We start from the raw sequence: 13,165 nt of genomic DNA on the forward strand, positions 1-13,165 counted from the left end.
AATCCCTTCGTCTCCAAGCTCCAAGTGGAATTGATCCATTTCCTTTTCATTCGCTTCTCTTCAGTGTTCAAAGCTGAATCAAAAGTCATTTATAATGTGACTGATTTGACGCTGAGAGTGAGGTGAGCTAGATCCACACGGTTTAAACTGATTAAACAAATAAAAACAAGCAATTTTTAATGATCATTCTTGTATAATCTGGAAAAAAAAAAACATGTTAAAATTGAAGTAATGCAATTTGTTTCCCCATATACATGCTTGTGTACACGGACATAAAACAGATACGGAGTGTGAGTAATACTCTTTTTAATAGATGAATAAACGCTTCCTAAAACTGGACTTCTGATGGTTTGTGTAGATGGAGGGTTTACTTAAACACACAGTGTTCTTCTGTCCTCATTAGGAATAAGAAACACTGATTATTACACCAGTACTAATATTAATATGCTATCAGCAATTTTCCAGGCTTGCTCTAAAGATTATTAGGTGTCATATTGTGTTATTTCATTGACATGTGCAGATCATATTTAGACAGGAAAAGATCTGGAGGTCTTCCAAATTACTAAGTTATGAATAATGATGGTGATGCAGTGGTTTGCATGGTCACTTTGCAGTAAGGAAGCGGAGTGACCGTGTCCATCAATGAACTGTAAGATTGTATTTTTTGTTCTTTTTCTCCCTACATCGTCTGTTGGTATGATGGAATGGGGGTTTGTACTCTGGTGAGCCTGCTTTTTCCAAATATCTGAAATGGAAGACAGGTATTAATGGTGTCAGTTGCTGAGGGAACGCCTCCCACCCAAGCTCCACAGCTGATTCATCTCCGTTTGTCTTCCCCTCTGACTCTTTGAAAGGTAACACCATCTCCACTTCGAGGCTTCAGCCCCCAAAATTTCCTAATAATTGCTCTTTTGTTAGCCCCGGCTCACCACACCCTTAAATACTTTTTTATATGCTGTTGAAAATGTATTCAGCTATTGCCGTTTGATATTTTGATGAAGTTATCTCAATGAAACCAAGCCATTTTATTTGTGTTAAAAGACTTTAGGGAGTCGAGCAAACTTTCAGTCTGTGCTCTCTCTCTTCTCTCTCCTCTCTATGTGTCACTGTGCAGGTTCCTGGCTGGGAAGCAAAAAGCCTCTGATCCACACCTTCTGGTCCAGTCAGCCAGTGTTTGGTTTTTTTTTTTTTTTTTTTTTGACTGTAGTACTCAGGGAAGAGAAAAGGTAGAATATGCACTAAGTGTTCTTTGGTTTTTTTGCACTCTGTTTATTTACCCATTTATATACTAGCTGGTTGCTTTATTTTGTTTTGTTTTGTGGTTATTTGGGCTAATGAAAGTTTGTGAGTATGTGATTGGTTGATCCAAACAGAGTGACTGGAGAGGGCGTTGCGTTTAATAAGCTCATGCTTCTTTCTACTCCTTTACGAACAAGTTTCCATTTTCATTCTATTTGTTTATTTTTGGTTTGAAATGTTTGAAATTGAATAATTTGGAATCTGTTATACTCATTTCTCTCTTTACAATTCTCTAACTCCGACTGGTCAAAGCCGATGGCCACAATCTCTGAGTCTATTTCTCCTGGATAGTTTTTCCTTCCCACTGTTGCCTGCTCATGTGGAATGGTGGTATTTTTATACATTTGCTGTTTAAATGTCTAGAGATGCCGAAGTTGTAATTGGTACAACAAAAGTTAAGCATTTAAAAAAAATCAATAACTTAATTATCCCTTCCAATTAAGTTTTAATATTTTCATCTTATTATCGAATGAACATGAAGATAAGCCTGAAGTTAAGAGAAGTTCTTCTAAACGGGGAGGATGGATTCAGCTTCCTTGTTTTTGTTTTTAAGATGAGCAGGAAGTCATTTCAATTAGGTGGATCATGGAATAAACATGATATGTTTGCACCAAGTGGCTGCGCACTGGTCAATAAGAAATATGCAGATATATGATTATATATCATCTCAGGAAAAAAAAAATGGGAATGACTGAAGTCCCTCTCGACTTTTCTCGTTCCTCAAGAAAAAGAACAGAACCTCCACACGGCAGGACTGCTGTTTCTCAACAGCAAAACGTGCTATTTTCATTGCACAACACCAAATCATGTGGCCATCTGAGTGTGAAAATGATGCTTGGAGCTCCAACGAGCATCCGTGTTTGGTAGGATCACAGCTGCTTCCATTGTTACGCCGAAGTCAATTTACTGTCATTTTAACTCGTGCGCCAAAATGTGGCGGGCCAATAAATAAAAGAAACAGTGCACTTCTTTGCTCATTAAAAACACTTCTCCTCTGTTAGTTCTCATCTTCTTTATGGACGTGCTCATGTTTTGAATCCCTGCAGACTGGCTGCATTGGAGTCGGTCTCTCTGATACAGCTGGACATTATTGACGTCGTTATTTTTCAGTTTTGAGGTTACACCCACGAGTGTGAGTCTGAGATGGGCATCTGACACACTTCTCAAACGAATGATTTCAAGCCAGTTGGCAAGTGTGGTTTGGCCAGATGTGATCCACAGCAGCGGTGTGAGTAGCTCTGCTGTCATAAGTGTGATGGTGCCAGGGTGCGCCTGGTGATGTCCACACCATGCAATACTCCCACATTAGTGTTTCACCAAAAAATATTCCTGTATGTTCCGTTTATAAGAAAACCAATTAAATAGATGAAATGTATAAAGTCCCACCAGTAGAATATAGAGTTAAATAATCCTGCTGGGTGCTTATGGGCTAGAAAAGCGAGTTCTGGTCATGTGGGAGAGTCGAAATGAATCATAGATGTTTACAAAGAAGCTTCATGTGGAATAAGGAGAAACCTAATTGCTCCTTCCTCACTGCACTGTATATCCATATATGTGACTGAATCCTATCATTGAGGAGCCGAGTCATAATCAGTTAGGTTTAATGCCAACTGGCCTCATACGGTAAAGCTATTGCAAATTGAAATATTTTTCCTGAGGTTGTTAACAAGCCTTTAAGTATATAAATATATAATAACATGTACAGAACGGAGTCAAGTCTTTTTTAGACAGACTGCAGCAAGACGACTGACAAAATGGGGATGAAAGTGGCACAAAAACAAGACATTCTCCATGAAAGACGAGAGAGAAAACTGGCAGAACAATGTAGCATTTATGAGCCCTTCGGTGTTTGGTCCACCAAACGCTTGACTCATATTTTCTGACTGAGTCTTTTCTTTTCCAATCTCAGAGGAAACTAACCCGACCCACCTGACTGATCACACTGCTCTGGATTTGTATGACCAACCATGTGGGTGTGGCCAAGATTTGCTGGGCAAAAGATTACAGTTTAAATACATTCAGTTGGAGTCCAGTGTGTGTGTGTGTGTGTGTGTGTGTGTACTGAACCTTTACCTGTGTATGTGTAATTGAATTATGAAATCAGTTGCTCAAACAGATGTCTGATATTTTTCTTCTTCACCAGGCTGTAAAGGTGCGAGCTGTTGCAGTGTGTGTGTGTGTGTGTGTGTGTGTGTGTGTGTGTGTGTGTGTGTGTGTGTGTGTGTGTGTGTGTGTGTGTGTGTGTGTGTGTGTGTGTGTGTGTGTGCGTGTGTGTTTCCTGCTGGACTTATGTGACCATTACAGCTGCCAAGAAGAAAACCCTTCCTGGAAATGACAGCAGAATTTAACCCCAAAAGTAAAAGACACTTTATACTCTAAGCAACATTCATGTTTTCATGTAAAACTTGTACGTATTGGCGTTACATCGCCTGTTTTGTGTCGGTACATATTTACTTGCATATTATCTAATTCACAATAGAATCACCGGGTTTATAACCGAGAAGTGAAAGGCAGGATATAACCTCATGCGTGCACTGGAAAAAGTGTGCACATCAACCGTGAGAACATTCAAACTCAACAAAGCTCTTGAGCCCAGAATCTATAAGAACAGGAATAATTTAGACGTGTTAAGACTGTTGTACAAACACATATCAAACACCAGTAGACCCTTGATGAGCGTTCACCTATTATCTACTGTCTTTTATAACTGGAGCATGCAAAAAAATAAAGTCTTTAAACAGAATTTACTGACACAGTTTGAGACTATGCAGCTCCTAATTTGACAACACATAATAATGTTCATACTCTGCATGTGTATCCACAACAAACCTCAAGATGTGGTAGAGGAATTTGTTTTTTCCAAGATTTTGCTGCTTAACTCTGTTTGGATAGAAATATCTTGGGTGTCAAGCAACCGCGTTTTCTGGAAACTCATAATAACCCCAATTAGTTGCTATTTAAGCAACTAAAGAAGCAACAGGAATGACCTACAGAGGGTGGTGAGGTTGGCAGAACACATCATAAACACTCTACGAGCACAGACACTTACACTCGGCCACAAAAGAGGGTCAGTCTTGTTTTAAAAGACTTCATACTCCCTGAAAGGAGCTAGACTCTTGAAAACATCAACACGTAGACTAAAAGCATCTATCCTCCAGTGGCTAAATTATTCTCACTCTGTAACTGCCTACTACAGCTGCCAAACGGTGTCTCCTTATAGAACATTGATAAATCCCTTTTGAGTTCTTTTGAGTCTAAAATGGCACCCAGCGAGATATGATGGAGGAACAGGAAGGACCCGGAGCTTTGTAGAGCTTCTTTACTTTCTCAGCTTCTTTACTTTCTCAGAAACTCCTCCTGCCTCAGGGTAATGAGCTGGACTGAGATGTCCTCAGAAGAAACAGTGAATGCCACCTTCAAAGGAGGCCTGCAGTGCCCCAGTTACTGTGGCCACAGGGAGCTGACAGGAGTCAGTTTTAAAAAATTCTCTTGTTACCATAAAACTTCTGGTAAAAGATTACATATGGAATGAGTTAGAGTGACCTAGAAGGCCGACATCTGAATCTGTTCCAACATCAAAACAATACACCAGGTCCCTACCTGCTTCGGCTATATCCTGTCTGTTATGGCACCAATTCCCACACACTGTCACCAGACCAGCCACTGACCTGGACTTGCCCTACATTGAGGATATTAGCTCTTTCAGCTGGCAGCAACACCCCCCACCCCCCCCCCCCAACTCATTGGTTCCCAAAATGGCAAAAAACGAAGTTTGTATGTATCTAATGAGGAAGTGAGGACGGAACAAAGGCTTTATAGTTTGGATGTGATGTCAGGTGGGTTTTTTTTAGTTTTTTTTAATCTAGCATAGAAGATCTGAAACCAAATGCTCACACAAGACCAGTTTCCCCTCATGAAAACAAAGAGGCTCCATGCTTTTAATCCATGAATGAAATCATAAAGGTTGAGGAAACTATGGGGTCATCGGGAGGTTGGTCGCTCACACGCGCCGGTAGTGTAATAAGCTCAGATCTGCTCGGCTCATGTATTCTTCCCTCCTCCTCCTCCGCTGTCTCCTTGTCATTACTCCGCTCACGTTCTCACTCTTCAGGCATCTCCTTTGCACTTTTCTTTTCCCTCCATTCATCTTTAATTCCCTTCAACGGCAGAGTTAGTGAAGTAATTCAAACAGGCTCCACTGGAAATGCTTTAAGGGTCAGGGTCTGTTTGGACTCCCCTGGTTCGCTCAACAGGAGATGCTGGAGACTTTAACAGCCTGATTGCCTTTGAAGTCAGAACGACCACAAGCAAGTCGCTGATAGGTTCAAAGAAGGAGCGAGACAAGGAAATTAGAGTGGTACACTTTGAATATTCTTCTACAAGAGCTTTGTGGTTAATTATGGACAGCTCATAAATTCATCTGTGAGATATCATGAATAAAATCATACAGCGATACAGTTTAATAATTTACTTGAATCATCATGTTTCTACTTTGGAGAAAAAAAACAACCTTTTTATACTGATGAAATATATTAAAAATATAAAAAGTTAATGGATTCTGACAAGTGGAATTACACCTATAAATGTAATACACTCAGATTTCTGTCGTTGCTGAGGGAGCTGCTCAGTGGTGTGGTGGTTAGCACTGTAGATTATCATCTGTTGGTCGGTGCCTGTTTGTGAGAAGTTTGCATGTTTCCTGTGCATGCATGGATATATTTTAGGTATTGTAATTTTCTCCAAGCGGTAAACCCCCCCCCCCCCCCCCCCAAAAAAAAACCACACACATTAAGTAGAGTGAATGTGAGTATATGACTGTCTGTCGCTCTGTTTGTCCCGTGGTGTGTTCAGGTTGCTTTCACCCGAGATCAGTTCTGCAATAATGAATGAATGAATGAATGAATGGATTGGATAAAGCAGGCGAGAAGATGGAAATACAGTCATTTAATTCCTGCCAGACAGTCATTGATGCTCTCTATGATTACTAGTCCCAAATGACCTCCAATAGGCCGAAAGAATCTGAAACGAGCTGGTACATCAAACAATTTACGCAAAACATTTTTTCCTCATCACCTCGGACACTGACTCAGTCCGTGGACACGACGGTGTCCCGCCGACCCAGCAGTATCTCTACTCCCTAAGATAGACGCAGATGGCTGAGAGCTTCCTGCTCCTCTGTCTCTCCTGTATCTGCGTCACTGTCTGATAATCACAAGTTTACCGGCAGACTGCGCTTGATGCTTTATCTCAGCCAGGCAGTGCCAAAGCGGACGCACACCATTACTGGGATGTGCTCTCCCTGACAGGAAGTCTGGGTGTGGGGGTGTTGGGATCTGGACACTCACCAGTGGCCCGAGTATCAAAGGTGAGTGTGTCCACAAGAATCCTTGTTTAATCTCCTTCTCTGTGCCACACGAGGAGGAACAACATGCGCGGGATTGTTGCTGTCCGCATTCACACTCTGTGTTTGAAACTTAATTCAACTTGTATCTTGACAAACTCAAGATACAAGTGTCTGAAATTATTTGACGTAACGTGTTTCAATATGATGACCTGGTTCGATTCTGAGGCTGAGAACGATTTGACAGTGTTGGGAATTTCTCTGAATTCTGTATTATAACACATTCACAGTATGTCACTCTGCTTTAAATGCTCATATTCATCCTCAAATAAAAGATGAAAGAATTTGTACATTTTGAGAAAGTAAGCTACACTTTCCTGCGGTTTAATTGACCATTTCACAGCTTTTCTTTAGAAGCAGTTGTGACATAGAGGCAGCTCGGGGCATTCAGGTATGGAGACATAAAGAAAACCTGCTGGAGTTCAAACCAAGCATAATTGTAATATCAATGTGGCTGCATGATAGTTTATACTCCAGACAACTTCATGTTATGTGCATTCGTGTTACGTTTTTGGTTGAATGTTGGACCTATACCAGATTTTAACAATAACATATATTGTTGGCTTGTAATGTGCCGATGGATGGGATTGGCTCCAGGACCCAGCTACCTGAACAGGATAAAGCAGTATTAGAAGGTTTCATTATTATCATGATTTATCAGAAATTATTCTCCACCCACCACTCATTACCTTTCAGAGAATGGTGTGAACGGAGGAGACTCTTTGGACTCGCCTAAAAAAAATCAATATTTCAGGAATTTATTCCACCAAGAATTGAATGAAACGGAGGTCTGGGCATCATTTCTCTCCATATGGACTGAAGAGTGACTAAAGATGGACAATGAAGGTGGCTGTAAAAGCAAAAGATGTCCAACCTGGTGAAAGCAAAGTTCAGCCGGTGTCGTGGTGGGTTGGTGGGTGTACGTCTACACATCTTTATTGAATAGATTCCTCCTGCCTGATTCCACGCGAGTCAGCGGCAGCCTGTAGCTGGGAACCTGGTGACGATGAGTGCTGAGTGCAAGGTTACAAAGGAGGTCATCGCAAACTCTTCACCGTCCGTCCCACGCCAAGACCGTCTCTGAGGGCAGCACTTAAACCTGAAAACTACCCAGCACTTCCCAAATGGGCATTCGCTGCAATTTTGCACGTAGAGCATTTTAATTTCTATGTATTTTGCAGTAAAAAAAAACAACAACTCCTGACACTTTTAAACTGCATTACTACAGCAGGTAAGAAAGAACACTTCCTATTTGGATTGCGATACAAAAAAAAAGCTGAAAAATGATCAAATAGTCTTTCTTTTTTTTTTTTAATAAATAGCGGCAAACTGAGTGACTTCAAAAACATTGGGAGCTCTTCGAAAACAAACGCGTAAAGACAGGTGGACACCCGAGGAGCTACAAAAACCCTTTTGTTTGCTGCAGAACACGATCACCATTTTCAGAAACAACACAACAGGTTGAAAATGTATTTCATGGAAATCCCTCAACGATTTTGAACATTTGATCCATGTCATGTAAAACTTCAATTAGGTTGATGCAGTGGTGACAAACGCAAAAACAATAAAAAAAAAACAAAAAAAGGAGCTTGGGGCCCAGGTTGAAATGTTTTGACAAACCGTCGTATCATTTTGATCCCACAAATAGCAGATAACAGAAAAGCACCGACCCCGACACGCACACGACACATACACTCGGGGGCTATCAGCTCACCCCTCCACCCACGACACTTTTTGTCTCCCCGAGGCTCGACGGCGCGCGATGACAGGTCTCTACATTATCGGAGTGACGGCCCAGGGGAGGTCCTGTTGTGCTTATAGGATCGTACTGTCCATGCCTCGTTGTCTGTTCGTTTTGTCCATGGTTTCCATTTGTGGTCTTTCTTTTTTTTTTTTTTCTTTCTTTTAAACTGCTACTGAAGGAAGAGTATACTGAACGCCATGACGACACAGCAGCAAGCCACCCAGGGACTCTTCCGCTCACCTGGAGAAAAGGCAAAACGTACATCAGAGCACGGCAATGTTCAGCAACAACTGCAATGACAGCAAGAGGCCACGGCCTGACTTTAACTTCAATACACTGAAAGGAAAACACAAAATAAAGCCTGCAGAATGTTGCAGCTTAGGAAGCGACGTGTTTTAAACATTAGCCTCAATTGAAACACTTGAGGCAAAGATTTGCTCCTTTACGGAACACATTCCAACTCCTCCAAACAACAACCAAGGAAAACATTTAAAGCCGTCGTTACTCGTTTGTTTGTACGTTATTATTTTAACCAGAGAGCACATGAGGGTGTATGTGGCCCCTGAACTAAAATGAGTTTTGACACTTTCACAAAGACATAAAAAAAAAAAGAAAGAAAATGAAATTAGAAAAAAAAAATTAAAAAAAGTTTCGCAACAGAATTATAGAAGAGGTGATGCAATTTATTTGTTCCTTTTTTAAAACGTTTTGACTAAAGGGTTCGAAATGAGTCAAATGGAGCAAATGAGATATTCAAATGAATTGATGACAATCTTCTTTCCCATTAAAAAGACACGCCACCTCATACAGGTCACCAACACTTCACCACAGTTCTGGATGGATTTCAGAAAGTCTTCTGGACAATTTGAAACTTTCTCCAATTGAGCTTCACAACGTTTTTATGACTGATTTACAGTACTTTGTTTCAGCTGTGTTTTTTTTTAAAGCAGTACAGAAATTAAGCAGAGTTGAGATGTTTCAGCACTAAATGCTTGGGGGCAGATTGACAACATGTAAACACCTGTAGTAATATTTAAGACATAAATCGAATTAAAATCAAAGTGATCTATGGAAGGCTTACCTATCCTGGCACACTTCCAGAAGATTCCTAGAAGCCTAAAAAGAAAATTAAACAAAGGTTACAAGCAGATATATTTTTGTATAATCAATCATTTAATGCATTGAAAGAAACATAATTAACTGTAACTCGACAGTGTTTGTCCGTCTGCAACCACAGTCTCACAGGACGGCTAGGAGGAGGAGGAGGAGGAGGACCCCCCGCCCCCAGGCCCAGGCCACCATCACAGGCCCACGTCCATGTAAGGACTGCACAGTGAAGGAGCGAGGGACAGCGGTCCTATTATCTCTAGTGACAGCTGAGGCAAATGTGGCATACCATGCCTTCACTTTTCTGACGAGTGTGTGTGTCTGCGAATGTGTTCACTCGCGGTGGAGCCAGTTTCTTTTACCCCCAAATATTCCTAGGAACCGGAAGCTTTCAGCATCTATTTGTTTTTCTTTAGAGCAGCGGTTTAAAAGTAACATTTTCTAAAATAGGTCCTTTTTATGGACATGCTACTTGGCACTGAGGTTGGCATTCCCTGCAGAATTATTTGCATCATTTGTGGCACCAAATCAACACAAATAATAGCTCATGCCTTAGTCAAACTCAATCAAGAGGGAAAACTATTAAATCATCTCCATCTGCCGCTCTCAGTCTCATGTGCTTGTCTGAAGAGACGAGGACGTCCCTCCCTGATTCAATAGTGTGTGTGTGTGTGTGTGTCCCCGTTTCTGGGACGTGCTACATTTATAGGAAATGAATCACAGATTTTATAGATCCCACAATATAACAAGAATTTGGCCTTCTGTTACTTGAGAGGGAGCTTCAGAAAACTAATAAAATGCTAGAGTGAGGATTTATATTAAACTCATTAGTTTTATATTTCCACCTCCCTCCTACATTAAGCAGAGGGATCGTTGTCACTCACTATTTTTGGTTGTAAGGTAACTGCTCTAATATAAACGGGCGCAGACGTTATATACGGGTATGTTGTGCACGCACGCGTAGAAGCTGATATCTGTGTAATAATCTGTGTATTGTGTGATAGATGCACGTTTATGATCATGGAATATTGAGCATGTCTTTCAAGACACTGAGGTGATAATGAAAAGAGATTATTGTAAATCACCCAATGGAATTTGATACTTCGGACAATGTTTGTGTTGTTTATGAATGCGATCGTTTTTACCGTGTTTGTAAAGAAAGTCCAAACTGGCTCAGACTTTATCAGAGATGCTGCCATTATTGTGGTAAGAGGTATTTCCAAACAATTTTGACACTGATCATCTGCATGTTTTTTTCCTGTTTTGGCAAATTCTGATTTATTTGCCGTCAACGCTTCACTGTGTTTGATCCTTTCCGCTACGAAGATGTCCAACTCCAGGCAATCACATTTCATCTTGTGTGAGCTCAGTGCTCCATCCAATCAGTTCATGGTGAATACAAGCAACAGCGAACACAAACTATACAGATTCTAGCAGATGCATGCAATTAATGCAGTTTATTAATGGATTGCATGCAAATTGACAATGCAATCTATTTTTGTATTAGCATGCCAGAGGATTTGAGTAAATCTGGCCCTCGGGATAAATTGTTGATAAAAAAAAAAACCCGTTGTGACAGGACTTTGACACACAGTACACAGTACAGAGCACAGCATTTAAACTATAGAGAGTGATTGTGTGTTGTCAGTGATTGTAGTGCCGCAAGACTGAAGCAGCACTGAATTAAATCAAGATAAATACCATTAAGAAGTGATGTTTCTGAAGCTTTCAGTCACTCCATCTACAGGATAAGTGACTTCTACAGTGAAATAACTGTTCAGTTGTGAACATGTCTATAAAACATCAGTAATTAACCTTCAGATTTACAAGGAATCTGAAGGTTAAATCTTTAGTTTGAGACGCTTTTGTGTTTCATTCAAGAACATATTTTGGAAGAAGAATTATCTGTGAATAGAATTTAGTTGCAGCTCATTTGTTGCTTTCCATCAGAAACGGTGGCTGTTCATACCCGGTCTTGTTCTTGTCCAGCAGGCTGGGCGCCATCGCTCTGATGTAGGCACATGTACAGATCAGGAGGAGGATCACTGTCAGAAGGGACTGGAAGTTAAAGATGGCTGACTGAAAAACAAAAGAAAAAAAAAAATGTTGAGAATCAGGAGGATCACTTCAGTTTGTCACCAACACGTCATAAGTATTACAAATAATTTCTTATCCTTAGTTATTGGGTTTTCTGTACACCGGATGTCTGTAGTGAGGAATGCTGTTCCACCAGCTGTGTAATCTGCACTGGGGCAGAATGTGATAACAGTCATTAAGACCAAACACCAAAGAAACACACTTCCTACAAACCATTCAAAAATATTATACATCTGTACACATAGTGTAGCTGTTACAGCAGCTCTGGCCAGCCATCTTCTTTCTTTTTTTTTTTTTTTTAAAGCAAACTTGAAGTTACACAGCAGTTCACCTTGGTCAGCCAACAGGACTGACACACACTGCAGAAAAAGATGGCCACCGGCAAGTTCAAATCAGTTTGTTGTGATCACATAGTTAACTGTGTCACCTGTGTGAGAGTCTAAATCTACCAAAATGTTTACGCAATGCTTTATGTTGACCTTTGTTTTTGATTCACATATCAAACTGATAGTGATAACTAGTTATAAAGATGCCTTTGAATTCTACAGTGGAGTCGTTTAATGACAGACATTTGTTAACTTGAAATGAAGTCAATGCTGTCAAAATAAATACACTGTAGAAATTAAACTTATTTTGACTCTGAGGATCATATAAACAAAACTAAGAGACCGAATTTGTGAATAAATAAACCGTTTTTGGATGTGTTGATATAAACTGTACAATAATAGTTTGAGACCATCATAAGTAATTGTCTTGCTTTAAATATGGCACATTATAAGCCCATTTTCACAGAATCACCGGCACAATGCCCAATTATAGTAGCCTGAAGAAATGTTTTTAAATCATGTATCAACAGATGTACAGTTGCTAACATATAGACTCATCCATTTCCACGGTGGTGTTTACTGTTATGCGATATTGGAGACGAAAACAAACCTTGATGAACAGATTACTTTCCTCACTATAATTCCTCATTATATATATCTTTTTAGAACAAATTTGATGAACCCCTATGTGATATTAAAATCCCTGCTCAGCAGACACACACTGCTGCTGCTGCAGCGACGTGGCACTCGCCTCAAAACATTACGATCTTCTCACGCTTCCGAATCATTCATCGCTATGCGTTTACACTTTGTCCTCAAATACTCTGCGCAGATGCATAATGCCAACTTATATAAGAACATTTCGTGGGATACATGAAAGCTGACTGAAACAAAGAATGATGCCGAGATGTGCTAAACTTTTTTAGCCTAACTTAGCTAACCAATAGCAGCTTGCTGGTTTAGCATCAAACATACACTGCAATAGTGAACTGAAAACATGGATCTCAACTAAAGTGTACATATAAACGATCCCGCTGCAGAGTAGGTGTAAAAGAGCAGAAACTTCTGATTTATTACATTAAACTTACCATTTTGCTGAGATTCAAAGCCACATCACACTTCCTGCTCTACGGAACTTACGTAAGGCATCCCGGGACGTCCTACGTGACGTCACCACGCACGCCGTTTGCT

General features: G+C 40.4%; 1 protein-coding gene across 1 annotated transcript; it reads right to left on the minus strand.

Moving 5' to 3' along the window:
- Positions 1 to 7,604: 7,604 nt before the first annotated feature.
- Positions 7,605 to 13,125, minus strand: tmem167a (transmembrane protein 167A). The gene is made up of 4 exons (XM_080467437.1): positions 13,063 to 13,125; positions 11,521 to 11,630; positions 9,526 to 9,560; positions 7,605 to 8,684 (listed from the first exon to the last, which is right to left on the minus strand). The coding sequence occupies exons 1-4, from the start codon at positions 13,063 to 13,065 to the stop codon at positions 8,614 to 8,616; spliced, it is 219 nt and encodes a 72-aa protein (XP_080323563.1). The 5' UTR covers positions 13,066 to 13,125; the 3' UTR covers positions 7,605 to 8,613.
- Between the last annotated feature and the right edge of the window lie 40 nt (positions 13,126 to 13,165).

This window comes from Lipophrys pholis (assembly GCF_963383615.2).
Source record: "Lipophrys pholis genome assembly, chromosome: 7".
Lineage (NCBI taxonomy): Eukaryota > Metazoa > Chordata > Actinopteri > Blenniiformes > Blenniidae > Lipophrys > Lipophrys pholis.